At 35.7% G+C, this 17766-nt stretch overlaps 1 protein-coding gene across 1 annotated transcript; it reads left to right on the top strand.

Moving 5' to 3' along the window:
- Positions 1 to 12930: 12930 nt before the first annotated feature.
- On the top strand, positions 12931 to 17545 carry LOC122045683 (transcription factor bHLH30-like). The gene is made up of 2 exons (XM_042606007.1): positions 12931 to 13693; positions 16819 to 17545. The coding sequence occupies exons 1-2, from the start codon at positions 13406 to 13408 to the stop codon at positions 17296 to 17298; spliced, it is 768 nt and encodes a 255-aa protein (XP_042461941.1). The 5' UTR covers positions 12931 to 13405; the 3' UTR covers positions 17299 to 17545.
- Positions 17546 to 17766: the final 221 nt, after the last annotated feature.

Raw genomic sequence — 17766 nt, 5'->3', positions numbered from 1 at the left:
CACATCAGAGATTTGCGTGCCCACTTAAGGAAAGGTATTAGGGACACTTTTGATTTATCTTTTCCTAGGATACTTTGGAAAATGTGTTGTACTTTGAGATGCATGTGCATATGCTATAGTGGTACTATATAAGGGGGTCTACATTCACAAGTGGAGGTATGCTACGCTTCACTGTTCTACATACTCTTCGCTACTGCTCATTGCTACTATTCCATTTTACAAAGTCGAATACGACTTGAGCGTCGAAATGCCAACATTGGGGACCCCTTCCTGGCCCGACATTAATGCTCCTAGTTTTGCAGGACAACAAGGAGTCTTCTTCTAGTCAGAATTAGAGCCACCGTGAAGTCTTCTTCCAATCAACACTAGATCCATATTCCCAGTCTGCCATCTTCTCAACTTTCGAACATGATCAATTTCTTAATTTATTACAGAATAATTTAAATTTAGATTTTTATGATTTTTAAAATCTTTTCAAATTTAATATTTTCTAATAATTTAGGAAACTTTCTAAAAATAGAATATTTTAATAAATTTGAAAATCTAGAAAAGATAATTTCTATAATTTAATTCAGAATATCTCACATCTGGATTTTCAAAGAATTTTAGAATCTTTTTAAATTTGGTATTATCTAATAAATTAAGAAATTTTCTTAAAATGGAATATTTCTTAAAATTCTAGAAATAATAATTTCTAAATTAACAAAGTATTTCTAAATTTAATTTTTTAAAATTATTTTAGAAACTTTTTAAAAGTGAAATTTCTTAACAATTTAGGAAACTTCCAAAAAAAATAAAAAATTCTTAATAATCCAGAAAATTTCTAAAAATTAATTACAACACCAATTATGAATCATAAAATAATTTTATAATCATGTCAAAACATGGTTGAGCTCTGATACCACTGTTGGGATATGCCCGATGTGGTGTATGCTAAAAATACGTTTCGTAAACATGCATAGCGAAAGACTTAATGATACATAAACTAATTTATTACATCATACACACCACATGCATGCAAGCTACAATCGTGCAGACAAGATCATAAAATAAAATGAAATCGAATAACAATTATTTTAAGTATACATTACGGATGACTTATAACGAGAAGGACATCAACCTTTTGTGACGTTATCGAACTTCACTTCTATTTATATCCACGACGAGATCTTCAAGACAACTCTAAGAGAACAAGCTTCACCTTCGGAATGTACTAGCCACGAGTGAAGGAGAAGGATCAAGAAGAAGAAGAAGAAGAAGCAAAAGGAAGATCTTTTGCCTTTAGGTAGCTCACGGTAACAAGAGGAGACCCTCTTGTTATGGCCGGTGGCAAGAGAGAGGGAGAGGGAAAGAGAGGTATTGGATTTAAGTTTCCAAAACTTAAGACAATAATGAATTGTGTATTAATTCTCTCTTAACCATATCAATATATAGTTCTCTTTAATGAGATGGATTAGAAAATCCAAATCCAACCCAACCCATTATGCCTTAACCAAAAATTAGCTTATTAACCCCTTAGTTTGATTCACAACTAGATGAAGTTGGTTCATGGCTAAACAAAATAGGATTCAACTTTTTCATAAAAGATATGGCACATCTGCGCTTCTGCTACGATAAATATTTTTATGTTTGTCTTATATATGTCTAACCAAACATTTATATCTTAATATGAGAATCTTATTCTCTAACTTGTTTTACATCTTTTAGAGACTCGTAGTGTGTGTGACCCAATAGGTTCCTGGTTTATCTTGGTTGTCCATAATTAACTATTTAATTATAGAACGATCATGAGTGACACCTAGTAGTACATCATGATCTCCAATTAACTAGAAAATTATAGTTGGTCTTAGAACTAATTCTGAATCCTTCAGCAGCTGCAGTGAGTCGTGTCTTGTTCCTTTCACTCGTCTTATATCCACTTGGTTCAAAACATGGTCTATATGTCTGCCCCCACTAGACTGACTACGTCACACCTAGTCTAAGTAATACTTCCTCATTCTACGGATTCAAATTACTCGTACATGTGTACAAGAGTCTCATACTCTTAACATGTGATGCTTTGACTAAAGACTTTGAGTAATAATCCTAACGAGTGGTCATAAAATATATGTCTCCTCGCAAGGAGCGGTGAATCCTCTGTGGGCTATCCAAACACCTTTGGACACTTCGACTTGTACCCAATCATCTTGGGTCCACACTTCCAAGAGATGTTTGCTTAAGATGTCAAAGTATAAGTCTCTATGACCAAGATGACTTGTATATCTCAAGTCGAAGGAAATTTGCACTCGAGCTGCGGTAAGAATTTCACAGACATATCCATATATGTAGAGAACTATATGAAGTCTTACAACAAGTCACTCCAATAAACTAGTTACCATAACTAGCATCCACGTTTAACTCTCGACATTCTAATGTCTTTAGCTAATGAAAATAGTTGCTTAGCCGAACCAAAGTGTAATCCATGCTAGTCTTACAACATTGATGATGTATGAATGCACCAATTCGACGACAAGGCAAATTTCAATACATTTATAATTATAATGTAGAGATAATCATAAGTTGTGATTCAATCACAAATTTTCTCATGTTATGAATTGTATTGCAGACATTCAGTAAATGAGTTAAGACTATTCAAACATATAATATGTACTCAAATAGTGAATCTATATTTATCAAATAAATAGTAAAATCATAAGATGATTGCCTTAGGACATAGCTCAAAATCCAACAACTCTGTCCTCGACTAGGCACTCAGGTACTAACTGTTAGGGTCGTTTGGTGCTAGAGGAGGGGAGGGGGTGAATAGCTCGTCGCGCTTTGGTAGCTTGCTCCGTGATGATGATTTGCAGTGGATAGTCTTCACAACAAGCTCACAATGCTAACAATAGGATTTACTTTGTATTCACCTCAAGAAGAGGTGACTAATCCAAGGATCCACACGCGACACACACTCCACTAATCGAAACACTCCTTCTCGATAACTTCTAAAGGCGGAGAAGCCTTGTACAAACTCTCAATGCAAGAAGAAAGACAAGGGAAGAAAATATAAGTAAAATCTTACAAGATTTACAGCATGAAACCCTAATTCTAGCTTCTTCTTCTTCTTGTGTGGAACGCCTCTTGATCTTGGAAGTGCAGCAACACTTTGCTCCAAGAAAGCTTCAAGAACTAGCGTAAATCTCTGAGAGTGATCGCTGGAAGTGGAGTGGAAGATCTACGGAGAAAGACGCTCGCCAATGACTTTATCCTGCGCAACGGTCGTCTCCCAATCGATCAGTTGATCGATTGGGGAGGCTGAATCGATCAGTTGATCGATTCAGCCTTCTTATGTGCTCTTTGGAAAATGGCTGAATCAATCGACCGATCGATTCAAGCTTTCTCGCGATCGTGCAAGAGAAACCAACCCCCAATCGATCGGCTAATCAATTGGGAAGTGTTCTGTGCCTATGACAAAGGCGCCCAAATCGATCGATCGATTGATTGGGTCGTTGCTTGTTGCAACACAGTGTCAATCAATCGGTTGATCGATTGAACCACTATTTAATCGATCGATTGGTCTCCCCTTGACTTGCTTAAACCAAGTCTAGGGTCCCTAAATCCAACATCCGGTTAACCGTGACCTGTTGGAACCTCATGCCTAGCGTTTGGTCAACCTTGACCAACTAGGACTCCTTCACCAAGTATCCGGTCAATCCCTTTGACCCACTTGGACTTTTCTCCTCGTGCCAAATGTCCAGTCAACCTTGACTCACTTGGACTTACCGTCTCGTGCCAAGTGTCTGGTCCTCCATGATCCACTTGGACTTCCACCAGATGTTTGGTCACCCTTGACCCATCTGGATTTCCTCGTCCCAAGTATCCCATTAATCCTTGACCCACTTGGACTTACCATTTCGTACCAAGTGTCTGGTCCTCCATGACCCATTTGGACTTCCACGTGCCTGACTTTACTTACCATGACTTATCATTTGTCTGGCTTCACTCACCAGGACTTTCACTTAGCTTCACTCACTAGGATTTTCACTTGGCTTCACTTACCAGGATTTTCCTCTGCCTGGCTTCATTCACTAGGACTTTCCTCTACCTAACTTCACTCACCAGGACTTTCACCTAACCCACTCACTAAGACTTCCAACTCCCTAACCTCCAATTAGGACTTTCCCAATCAAGTATCTGTTCATCCTTGACCTACTTGACTCTTCTTCACATCAATCTAGTCAACGCTTGACCAGAGGGGAATTGCACCAGCAATCTCCCCAATCGGACGATTGCATCTGTAATCCCCACGTATTGTCAAACATCGAAACCCAAATATCAAGACTCAGGCTTGAGCCAACTCAAGCCTAGTCAACCTAATCAACCTTGACCCAGGGATATTGTACTAACAATCTCCCCCTTTTTGATGTTTGCTAATACCTTTAAGTTAGGCTAATCCATAGCCTCAACTTCTTCCTCATGCCAAATCATGAATGAGGGTTTCCTTCATTCTCCAAACTCTCTCTTAAGGTAATGAAGGTATAGTACAGACCCTGCATTGTCCCCCTAAGAGGGGCATAGTACAGACCTTGCATTCTCCCCCTAACTTTCCTAGAGGAGTAAAGGCCTAATTTAAACCCTACATTCTCCTCCTATTGACACATATCAAAACTTCCCCCCTGAAGAGTTACCCAACGTTGTTCATAATCTGATATGTTGTTCATAACACCACAATGAAGGTCTCATACCCTTAATTGTATCCAATGCTCATCCATAAGCATTAATCTCTTCACAAACACAATGAAGGTCTCATACCCTTCATTGTTTCCAATGTTCATCCGTGAACATTAACCTCTTCACAAACACAATGAAGGTCTCATACCCTTCATTGTATCCAATGCTCGCCCTTGAGCATACACAACTAAACAATGAAGATATCCACTCTCCATTGTGTTTAAATGCTCAGCCTTGAGCATTGACGCTAAGGAAGGTTAACCACCTTCCAAGGTGTATGAAAAATTACTTTTCATGTCCTTAAACAATAACTCCCCCTAAAGACATATGTGTTACTTCTGTCATTGCACCAACAATAACTTGAAATCTCTAAATCTTTAGGAATCCCAAATTTAGAAGTTTTGAGATTCAAAAATCCAATATTGAAACTAAACCTCAACCTAAACTTCTACTTAGTCTTCTTTAACCAATCCATACTTGTTTTCATCATGAAAACTCCCCCTAATGAATACAAATATGTTTCAAGGGGTTAGAAATGGTTACTTAGACTAAAAATGATTTAAAATACTGAAATTAGGCTCTCTCAACCAAAATCAGCATTCCCAATCGATTGAAGTTGGGTCTCAATCGATTGAAACTATTTCAATCGATCGCTTGATCGATTCTGCGAGCTTCTGTTCGCGGAAATTACCTTTGAATCGATCCACTGATCAACCCAGGCAAGTTTAATTGATCGGTTGATCAATCCAGCGAGGCTCTGCTCGTGAAGAAACGCAGCTCAATCAATCGGCTAATCGATTGAGGCTTCCCAATCGATCAACCGATCGATTGGGTTTTTGAAATTCTGAAATCCAATTTCATTCGAATTTCAAAAATACTCTAAAAATTCTACAAAATTCTAAAAATTATGAAGACTCTTGTAGACACTATTAGGATATATACTATCATGGAAAAATATTTTTCTAAGAAAATACATCTTATTTTTAAAGATTGACACAAAATTTGAAACTTGTAAAAACTTCAATGTTTCTTCCAAGTTTGTGTCTAACTTTTCAATGATAATTACTATCAAAAGATAGTCTTCACCAAGGTTTTCCAAAATATATTTAAAATATTTTTCAAAACTAATTTCCAACCATGTTCTTTGGGCTCAATGCACATGACTTGTACATTAGCTTTCCCAATGATTCGAGTACAGATAACTATGTGTTTTGATTAAATCAAGACTCAATTAGATGCACTAAATCAACATCTTGAGTCTTTTTCATCATCATAACATCTCACTTGTATCTAATGTGTACTAAAACATATACAAGTCACCTTATGGTCCTTTGTGAGATTTAGATTTGGTTTTACCCTAAACTAGGGATCATGCACATCTATCTAAACATTTCAGAGAGTTATGATCATCCACCTATGATGTCACTTGTTAGGATCCTACTTGTTAGGGGATTCACCACTCGTTAGTAGATGTCATTGTCCTTAGTTGCAAGGAATTAGAAATAATGCATGATGATTTATGTCATACATCAAAAATGAATAATTTTCAAAAGAAAATCTGCTATAACTACATGATATATGTATGACATGATATGATATTTTTATATTTTTCATAATAAGCATGAATGCAAAATATGATGTCATGACATATAATGGGCAAATAATCATGGCAAGTTTTAGCATAAATAAAATATATTTAGATTATCTATCTAAGTATCCTTAATCCTTAGCTAAACCGAAAATTTATCTAGATTGCCCCCATTTTCTTCAAGAAAATGTCAAAACCCAAATTGACATTTATTTTGTTCTTTTCCTTTTTATGCCAATGAAAATTAAATCCATTTCCTCAAATTATGGTACATTTTATTCTTCCAAAGAGTAAACAATAATCCATTTCATTTTCAAAGGTTAACGATAACCTTGAAAATGTTCTCCGAGTGTCAACTTCATCAAGGTTGTATTAATTACCTTTCCAATTAGAGTTGACACTCTCTAACCCATCTAAGGGTTAGAGAAAATGCTCCTAGGAACCCAAAACCTATTGATGTTCCTTGGATGCTCTAGGTACTCACTAGGGATAACCTTCCTAGTTACCTTCCTAATGACTTTTCTAGGCTTCTTAGAAGCCTTGGTCATCTCCTCTAGGTCAACTCTAGGGGTTGCTTCCCTTGTGACCTTCTTAGTGACTTTCTTAGACTTCTTAGAAGTCTTAGTCACATTTGTCATTGCAAAGATACTCCTAGGAATAACTTCCCTTATATCCTTGACTTGACCCCTAGACCTAGAGTTGGTTCCATAGCTATATGGAACCTTATGGTAAGAAGTCATATCCTTCTTAGCCTTAGGTTTGTATCCCAAACATCTATGGTCATTGGCTAACTTTTGTACTTCTAGACCTAGGTTATGCTCATTTTGCCCTTTTAGGATATTTTTCATCCTTTTTAGGGTCTTTTCCATTTTATCAAGCCTTGACCTCAAGACTTGATTTTCTTTCCATAAATCTCTAGATTTTGGTTTTTCATTTAGTCTTTGAGCATTTTTATTTCTAAGTTTATAACTACGGTCCTTAGTATTCTTGCCTAGTTTATCTACCTTCCTAATCTTAGGTAAGATAGTCTTAGCATGAAAAGCCACATGATTTTCATTAATTCTATCATACCTCCTATTTTTATGGTAAATAGCATTAAAATGATATAAGTTAGAATTAGCATGCTTTTTACCATAATTTAAAGGAATGAGCTCAATAAATGATACCTTGGGTTTTACCTTGAAAGCTCCCTCTTGACTCGTGCTTTTTCCTTTGACTTTGACCACTTTTTTCCCCTTAGGACATTGACTTCGATAATATCCTTTTTGGTTGCAAGAAAAGCACACAATGTGCTTCGTGCTCTTCTTTGTTGTGAGGGTGGTCTCCTTGGGCTTCTCCTTGCCCTTAAGTTCCACTTGGCCCTTTTTCTTGGCCAATTTAGGGTACTTACTCTTGTAGTGCCCATGTTTCCTACACTCAAAACATATAATATGTTTTTTATTTTTAATTGAACTAATTATACCTTCATGTGTAGGGATGACACTTGATCCTCCATTTGATTCTTCATGGCTTTTGGAGGTTGCATCATCTTCTTCTTCACTTGACCCGGATGTAGAAGCTTCTCCTTCTTCTTGATCCGGTGTTAACGAAGGTTGCTCCCCTCTCAATCCTTGAGGTGGAGGCCTCTTCATCTTCATCCTCTACATGGAACAAAGAGCATGCTCCCTCTTTTCCCTTATTGTTGCACTCCATTAAGGATGAAGCTTCTTCTTCTTCCGATGTTGAGCATCTCTCATCCTTGGTGTCCTCCTCCTTTTGGTCTTGCTCCAATGAGTTGCCCTCTTTGGATTTCTCTTGGTTTAGTGTAGTGGAGGGTTCTTCATGAAGCTTGGCCAATTTGTTCCAAAGCTCCTTGGCATCCTTGAATTCTCTAATTTGCTCCAAGATGTTGCTCAACAATAGATTGACCAATAGCTTGGTCACTTTATCATTGGCCTCACATCTTTGGATTTACTCTTGGCTCTACTTGCTCCTCTTGAGAATTTTGCCCTTTGAATTTGTTGAAGCTTCAAATCCTTCCATTAGAGCAAACCATTGCTCTATCTCCATCATAAGAAAATTTTTGATTCTTGATTTCCAAAAATTGAAGCTTATGGATGCGAATGGTGGAGGCACCCTCGCGTCGAATCCGAATCCATCTCCGAATTCCATTTGAAGTTGAGCCTTGATAAAATCTTTGACTTGTTGAATTCCGGTGCTTCAACTTCTTCACCCTCTAGTCTTGTTGCCCCTTCCGGCGATGATTCCGGTGAAGAGTGAGCTCATTTTGATACCACTTGTTAGGGTCGTTTAGTGCTAGAAGAGGGGGGGTGAATAGCTCGTCGCGCTTTGGTAGCTTGCTCCATGATGATGATTTGCAGCGGATAGTCTTCACAACAAGCTCACAATGCTAATAATAGGATTTACTTGGTATCCACCTCAAGAAAAGGTAACTAATCCAAGGATCCACATGCAACACACACTCCACTAATCGAAACACTTCTTCTCGGTAACTTCCGAAGGCGGAGAAGTATTGTACAAACTCTCAATATAAGAAGAAAGACAAGGGAAGCAAATACAAGTAAAATCTTACAAGATTTACAACATGAAACCCTAACCCTAGCTTCTTCTTCTTGTGTGGAACACCTATTGATCTTGAAAGTGCAACAACACTTTGCTCCAAGAAAGTTTCAAGAACTAGCGTAAATCTTTGAGAGTGATCGCTGGAAGTGAAGTGGAAGATCTATGGAGAAAGACACTCATCAACGGCTTTATCCTGCGCAATGGTCGCCTCCCAATCGATCGGCTGGTCGATTGGGGAGGCTGAATCGATCGGCTGATCGATTCAGCCTTCTTCTGTGCTCTCTGGAAAACACCTAAATAGATCGACCGATCGATTCAGGCTTTCTCGCGATTGTGCAAGAGAAGCCAACCCCCAATCGATTGGTTGATCGATTGGAGGTTCCCAATCGATTGACTATCGATTGGGAAGCGTTCTGTGCCTGTGACAAAGGCGCCTAATCGATCGACCGATCAATTGGGTCGCTGCTTGTCGCAGCATAGTGCCAATCGATCGGCTGATCGATTGAACCACTGTTCAATCGATCGATTGATCGATTGGTCTCCCCTTGACTTGCTTAAACTAAGTCTAGGGTCCCCAAATCCAACATCCGGTCAACCGTGACGTGTTGGAACCTCATACCTAGCATCTGGTGAATCTTGACCTGCTAGGACCCCTTCACCAAGTGTCCGGTCCGGTCAATTCCTTTGACCCACTTGGACTTTTCTCCTCGTGCCAAATGTCCGGTCAACTTTGATCCACTTGGATTTACCGTCTCGTGCAAGTGGCCGGTCCTCCATGATTCACTTGGACTTCCACCAGATGTCTGGTCACCCTTGACCCATCTGGATTTCCTCGTCCCAAGTATCCGGTCAATTCTTGACCGACTTGGACTTACCGTCTCGTGCCAAGTGTCCGATCCTCCATGACCTACTTGGACTGCCACGTGTCTGGCTTCACTCACTAGGACTTACCATCTATCTGGCTTTATTCACCAGGACTTTCACCTATCTTCACTCACTAGGATTTTCACATGGCTTCACTCACCAGGATTTTCCTCCACTTGACTTCACTCACCAGGACTTTCACCTAACTTCACTTACTAGGACTTCCAACTGCCTAACCTCCCGTTAGGACTTTCCCAATCAAGTATTTGTTTAGTCTTAACCTACTTGACTTTTTTTCACACCAATCTAGTTAAATCCTGACCAGAGGAGAATTGCATCAGTAATCTCTCCAATCGAACGATTGCACCTACAATCTCTACATATTATCAAACATCAATATTCAAATTTAAACCAACTTAAACTTAATCAATCTGATCAATTTTGATCCATGAAATGTTACGCCAACACTAACACTAATTAAGTAATGAGGTACCGACTCGATATTTATTGGGGTGATACTGTGATTTCTCCTGAACTCGTCACTTGGAGTCGGTGATATAAGGCCGACAGTAAGTTTGAATTTAATTTATAAATTTAATATTTTTTCTTAAAATTTTTAGTAATAGACTCTCCAACATTTTTACGATGGAAAACATATGCTAATCGATGCATGTTGACAATCTTTTGGTTACAAGAGGTGATACATATTTCATATTTGATCCAAAATTCCAAATCTGAGATGAAAAAGAAATATGAGATGATAAACATGGGAGATTTTCAATATTTTGTCAATGAAATTTAAAATAGATATTTGATTATTCATATCAAATGGAATGGACAAGTTTAATTTGTCAAAAAGAATGAATCTCACGATGGACAAGTCTATCAAAATATATTTTTACCTCCACGGGTATGACACATTGGTAAAATATTGAATCACAAATATGAGATGAATATTTTGAAAATGGATCGACTTCTGAATATGTATAAATTATGTTCCGAATTTACCCGAGGTCCAAGTCATCATTTTATTAAAATTTTGTGGTGACATCATAAACACAACCATAGTTTTCAACGTTGTCCATTTAAATGATATGTTAATAGTGGAAGTTACGAAAATGAAAGAGACGAAGTAGACGTAAAGGGACACAAGATCAAGTTTGGCATTAGTATTATTAGTTTTACGACTCTGAGTAGAGAGAGGCCAATGACCTTCACTATCGCACAAGCTGTACAAATAATGAAACTTCCTCGAGCTTTCAGGGCTCTTGATGCTAACAAAGTGTCAAAGGATTGACTTGTGAAATGTTAGGAGAAAAGTTAAGGTGGCCACATCAATTATTAAGATACTGTTCTAGTGGTTGACCTGGCTTTGGCTGGAGCAGTTGACTTTTGGTAGAGTGTCAATTTATTCAGCTGTACACATTAATATTAAAACGGGTTTGTAAAAAATAATACTTCAGATACTAAATGGCTGTAGTGGATAAATTACTTGGTCAAACTTCTATAAATCAAGATGTAGGATGGTAGGAATATAAAGTTTACGAGGGTTCAATTATTTAATACGAGTTTATTTATATTTATTCATAATAAATTTGAAAAGTTTATTAAATTAAATATATATATTTTAAAATAATATTAGATATTCAATTTATGTCGATTAATCCTGAGATGATTAATTCAACCTTCATATAAAAAGTTTTTATTAACCACTAGATAAATTAAAAAATATTTATAACAAACGATCCATTAATTTAATATTTTTTAGATTAATTATTTAAAAAGGACAGTCTGATGCACGAAACTCCCGTTATACGAGATCCCGAAAAAAAATTCATTGTACATAATTTCACCCTTCTTAGATTAATCATCTATTAAAAAAATTTTAATCCCTTAATTTATTAAAATTAAAGCTCAATCATTAAAGCCTCATTCGGCACCATTGCCCTGGGGCAATTAAATGAACAAGTTAAACATTACACTGTATTGTTGAGCAAATATAAATTTTAAATTATATTTATCCATAACGCTCTTATCAAAATCTCTAATAAATTTATAATATCAAATTTGCTAACCAATCAAAATAATTTAAATATGTTAAAGTTATGAACAATCAAATAATAATTAAGAAGTTAATAATATAATCAAAATTTATTAAAAATAGAGTAATTTTAATAATAATTAGGGACCGAATACATATGTTGCATATATCTTGTGTATGTAATATAATATATGAACATATATTTTTTATCGAGTAATTAAATAAGATTTTTTAATAATAATATAATTTATTTTAGAATGTCGCCCTTACATCTTTAAGTCACTCTCCTTTATAAAAAAGTAATTTAATTTTTATATCAAATATTAAACTGATAAAAATAAATACTACATTTAATTTTAGTTAAAATATCGTCCATAAATTAGGTAAGGATACGTCAAACTCATGTAATAGTATAATGCAAAAATGATGTTCGAGAATCCCAACAACAAGCTATTATAACGAACTCCCCTTATAAAAAATTAATATTCTTTAGGTCCAAGGTATTTATAAAAATTTCTCCGTTAATAATATTGTCAATTCTAAAATATGAAACTAAAGAAATTTTTTTTTAATAATACGTCGCAGTTGAATCTCGAACTCTACATTCCTGATTAATGTATTTATAGAAATTATTAATAAATTTTAAAATTATTTTTAAAAAAATATTAACATAATTTCATTTTAAATTTGACTAAATTAATGGAAAGTTGTTTAATAAAACATCTAAATTCTTAATAAAATAATAATAAGATGAGAGGAATATTTTATGAATATTATATTTCATTAGAATAATGATATATATATATAGAAAATTTTGAGATAAATATATATTATGGTCTATTATTTTCAATTTTTTTTAATCCATCACTTGTACGTGCATATTATTTTTCATTTTGATAAAGTTAAGATAAATATTTTCTTACATGTTAATCATTATTCAAATCGTTCATAATTTATTTCCTTTATATTAATCCGAGACGATTTGATAGATTTGATAGGAGCACTAACAACAAACGCATTCGTCTTTTGTAATTATATCATTTTTCATTTCATTACATATATAATAAAAAAAATTAAAACTTAAAAAAATGTTAAAAGACTTTGTAAAAACTAAAAAAGACGTGGGGCGGTGGTGGGTAGGCTGAGGAAAACACGCTTCTTTCGGTTTTTTGCTGAATGTTTTATCCAAATTGATGGTGTATAAAATCATAAGCTCTGCTTGTGATAGTAATCCACTTTTCCTTCTTCCTTAGGAAAAAGGTCTCGCCTTTGTGCGAACTCCGAGTTCTTCTGCTTGTTGTCGGCGTGGGATGTGATAACGTTCAGTAGAAGATCGAAGATGAGCCCTCCTATAAGTTCCTGGTTTTGATTCCCTCATTTTTATCCTCGCCATGGAAGCAATCGATTGGATTATTAGAAGAAGAGCGACGAACGGATCGATCGAAGATGGCGAAGTGAGGAAGTTGCGGCGCGTGAGACTTCCCTTCTGGTCTTATCCGCCATGCCGTCCTCCTGGTTCCTGACCTCCCTGAACGATAATAAAGTTTGGATCTTGGGTTGCTTTTTTCTGATTCGTTGTCCTAGTCCTCTTATTCTTTGCCTTCCTTTTTCTTTGGATCCTGTCTTTGTTGCTGCGATTGATGAGTTCTGTTCCTGCTGGGGAGTTGGGGCTTTTTAGGGGTTTTCCTAATGGCCTGGTGTCTGGGTTTCGGCTGGATTCGTCGTCTTCTTCGTTTGGGATGGACGGAGAAAGAAGAGAGTTTGTGGTGGCACCTTCCCGATTGGGGGTGAAGAAGGATGGTAGAGGGATCGTGGATGTGAAGACGGCCATGGCACTGAAGAGCCACAGCGAGGCGGAGAGGCGGCGGAGGGAGAGGATAAACGGCCACCTCGCCGTGCTGCGGCGTATGGTTCCCTGCACAAACAAGGTTCGTGTTGCTATCTCTTTGCTCGTCTTCTGTTCGATTAAATGACTATTTCCTTTTTTGTGTCAATCTGTTGCTAGTAAGAACTTCCTACAGTTACAACTGAGCAGCCTTTTCCTTAACCTTCATGACTTGCGTACTTGCTCATGTCTAATACGAATCATGTCTTTAACGTCTACACTTGTAACTGTTCCTGTTATATGAATGCAATGAGCAAGAAGTAAAACGAGATAGAGGATACTGGGAATGAAACAACAAAAACAACAAAATCAGAACACCCTTCTTAGATATTCATTGAAGTATCTGGTTAATGGTTAATAGGGTTTTTTCTTTGTTTTGAATTTCAGCATCTTTTTGTTTATTTTCTTTAATAAGCTGCTATCATTCTTCCCTATCCGTTATGGCTAATGGATTCACCAATTATTATTGTAGTTTATTCATGTTCCATATATCGAAGCCAATAGCATTTAGTCTGTGTTTATTGTTTTAAATTTGATTTATGTTTCCAGGGGCCTCTTTAAAAACATGCACTTTCTTATTGACTATCTGTAGGCATTGTTGCTCCTAATTTCTAGTTTATGATTTTGATTATAAGACTTCTAAATGTGTTTTCAGTATCTGTAATAAGATTTTAATTGAAAACTTGGCCAATTCTGAAACGGATCAGCTTAGTTGGATGTGAAATGACCATGACTGATTTGAGATCATTCGATTTTTCTAACATCATATCAAAATCATAAGATTGAGCCAAGAAAGCAACAAAAAATTAAGGGCAATTGATGGAAAGAGATGGATTAAGTATGACATCAGGTGAGATTTGATTATTTGAAGAACCAACTGATTTACTGAAAAATCAACCTTCTTCATCTAACATGTATCTTGTTTGAATTTTTGCTACTTTGTTTTGTTATGTTAGGTGTTATCATTTAGTTATATTAGTTGCTACCATTTGTTTTTATTCCATGCAATTAGGTGTTACCATTTGGTCATTCAAGGCACTACGATTCAGTTGTGCCAGATATTACCCTTTAGTTATATGCTATCATTTTTTATTACAAGTAGGTAGGTGGTACCATTTAGTTATCGTAGATGCTACCATTTTGTTACGATAGGTGTTATCATTTTTGTTCCCACCACATAGATGCTACCTTTTGATTATACTAGGTGCCTTCAGTTATATTAGATGCTTCCATTTAGTTATGGCGCTATGTTTTTTATTTCGGTGGGTAGATTCTATCCTTTAATTATAGTAGCGGCTCCCCTTTAGCGCTTTGAGATTTGAATACAACATCTTTTGAAAGGGATCTTCACACAAGTTCTATTAGTATGAGATGTCGATAAGAGGTGGAGACCGTAGTGGTCTGCAAATTGCACAAGCGCAAGTAAGGATTTTCACTTTAAATTTTGTAATACTAATTTATAATAAAATTAGTCATAAGGTTGCTAATCTCTATTCAATCTGACTAATACATAACACATCAAATATTGATAATCATACTATTAATCTATTAAGGATATTATTAAATAATAATATACTAAAAACAAGTCAAACAATAACAGTTTGAATAATTTATCAGATACATTACTCATGATGTATTATTAATTATTACTACCATAAAATACATTTGTTAATTAAAACAGAAGTTTTGATAATTATCAGATATGTCTGAGTAATTTTCAAATAATAGTTTCAGTTCACCAAATGACACACTCAAATCTCTCTTTTTTTTAAATCATTCATCCCCTCTATTCATGCTCAATATACTCCCTATCAAGCAATTTTGATTTAAAATTACTTGAATTAAATCAACTTCAAAATATAAATTAAAACCAGATATGTGTAGACCCGACCACTCGTTGGCATGGGTCACCGGGCCTATACTGTAACCGGCTCGGCTCAGGCCGGTTAAGGTTCAAGCCCCCATTTAACTGTTTTTTTTATATAAATGAAAATTTGTTAAATAAAATTTCATTACTGGGGTTCAAACTCGAGTCTCTCTCGAATAAGACCGGAGCATCCTAACCAACTAGACTACTACTATTGATGTCTTTGTGTTAGTTAATAATTAATCAATAGTTTTCTTTTGCTATATTGTTATTCTTAATAGCTGGAAGACGTGTAAGCGAGTAAATGATTTCTTTCAACTTTGTAACAGTTCGTTTATACTAATGTGATTTAAAAGCTAGAGGGAATGAGTAAAAGCAATTCCGATGGGGGAAAGAGAGATTTTTTTTTTGTATTTTTTAACCGTTGAAATTATTTGGCTGTTTTTTTTTATCATTCTTTAAACTCTAACTAAGGAGCTTCTCTACTCTCATCTGTCAATTCTGAAATCTCTGTCGCTTTCGATTTTAATTGTTCAATTATAATGGAAGGAAGAGGTTCATCATATCGATAGGGGTAAGAAAATAGTCAATCCGAATGAGGATCACTGTATTTAATTTATCGATGATAAATTTAAACAAGTGCCGACACCCAAGACATAAGGAAGTACCAATAGCGATACTTCCACGGTTCAGGATACTCTGTTGAAATCGTAGGAGATACGTTAACAACTTAAATAAGTGCAAGTCTTTCTTTATATATATTTTTTATAAATTTATAAATCTTGAATCACGACAAATTGTGAATCGGCGGTTTCGAACCGTAAACCGTAACCGTCTTGGACGATTGAAGTTAAGGATTGACCTGTCTCGAACCGTCAAATCGGCAGTTCTGAATTGTGGTCGGGCCTAGATTTGTGTTCCTTGTAGCTTGAGGATCACAACTCCAATCTATGAATCTTATTTGTGATATGGAATAGATTTGGTGATCCATCATACAATTTTGAGTTACAATGACTTAACGAACCAAAATAGCTCCAGACCACAAATCAAAACTAGATATGTGTTTGTGAAGCATTTTTTTTTTACATATGTTTTTTCCTTTTTTATTTTTTTATGTCAAAACTTTATTATTTTTCACAAATAATAGTACCATTAGATTCACAAGTCGTCAATCTCCTGTGCATGTTTCCAGTGAAGCTCGTGGTTCAGTGAAGAAGTAACTCGGGGACTTTTTTTCCCTTTAATATATTTTCAGTTAATTTTAGTATAAGACAACCGAGAAATTTATTTGTTTCTTGCAGTTGGACAAAGCTGCCTTACTTGCACAAGTGATCAATCATGTAAAAAAACTGAAGAAGAATGCTGCAGAAAATAGCAAAGGTTACACCATCCCCTCTGATGCCGATGAAGTACGAGTTGAAATTGAACGCGATGCAACAAATACTGGTATTTTTATCATCAAAGCATCAATATGTTGCGAGGACCGACCAGATATCATTGCAGATCTTATGCAAACACTCCAAAGTTTACATCTGAAAATTATTAAGGGCGAGATCTCCACTTTAAATGGCCGAGTAAAGAATGTACTTGTGATGACACCTGAAGGGAATTCTGGCATTGTTGACAGGCATCTTTTTGCGACCTCAGTCCACCAAGGCCTCGAGTCCATACTTGATAAAGCAAATTCGCAAGTAGGTCATCTGCCAAGATCCTTGTTTTCTAACAAGAGGCGCAGGATCCCGCCCTTTGACTCCTCGACTTCCTCTTCTTCAAGGAATTGAAGCTTATACTCAACACTTCTTTCATCCATGGCTGCAGCTGGTGCTTATTGATATTTCTGTTTTGGATGAATGGATATTCCCTATTGTGTGTTTGTTTGATGTTCTGCTATTTGTTCATGAGAAGCATATTTGTTTGGTGTATATAAATCAATTGTGTGTTCAGAATGAATCTATTGTGATGTGCAGTTGTAAACTTCGTTTTTACTTCAAGCATTTCATTGTGGGAATGGAGATTAGTTTCATCTAACTATTGTTGCACTAAGAGCCTACTTAATTATTACATTAAATGTCATACTTAACAATGCATTTATTTTAGTGAATTGGAGACACCATTAGCATTTAATGATTAAGTTTGGTGTTTGAATTATAGTTAAATATAGAAAGTCAATTAAATAAATAAATTTAAACAACTCGTTAAATTAAATATTTATTAAATATATAAAATTAATTAAATAAATAAATTTAAAT

The sequence above is a fragment of the Zingiber officinale genome, chromosome 2B (assembly GCF_018446385.1).
Source record: "Zingiber officinale cultivar Zhangliang chromosome 2B, Zo_v1.1, whole genome shotgun sequence".
Lineage (NCBI taxonomy): Eukaryota > Viridiplantae > Streptophyta > Magnoliopsida > Zingiberales > Zingiberaceae > Zingiber > Zingiber officinale.
Note: the sequence above shows the minus strand (reverse complement) of the source record. Positions and strands in the feature narration are given on the sequence as shown.

Bases quoted from the DNA above. Each gene is read 5' to 3' on its own strand.
- LOC122045683 (XM_042606007.1), top strand. From the start codon at position 13,406: ATGAGTTCTGTTCCTGCTGGGGAGTTGGGGCTTTTTAGGGGTTTTCCT. The intron at 13,694-16,818 runs GTTCGTGTTGCT...TGTTTCTTGCAG, and splicing joins TGGTTCCCTGCACAAACAAG to TTGGACAAAGCTGCCTTACT.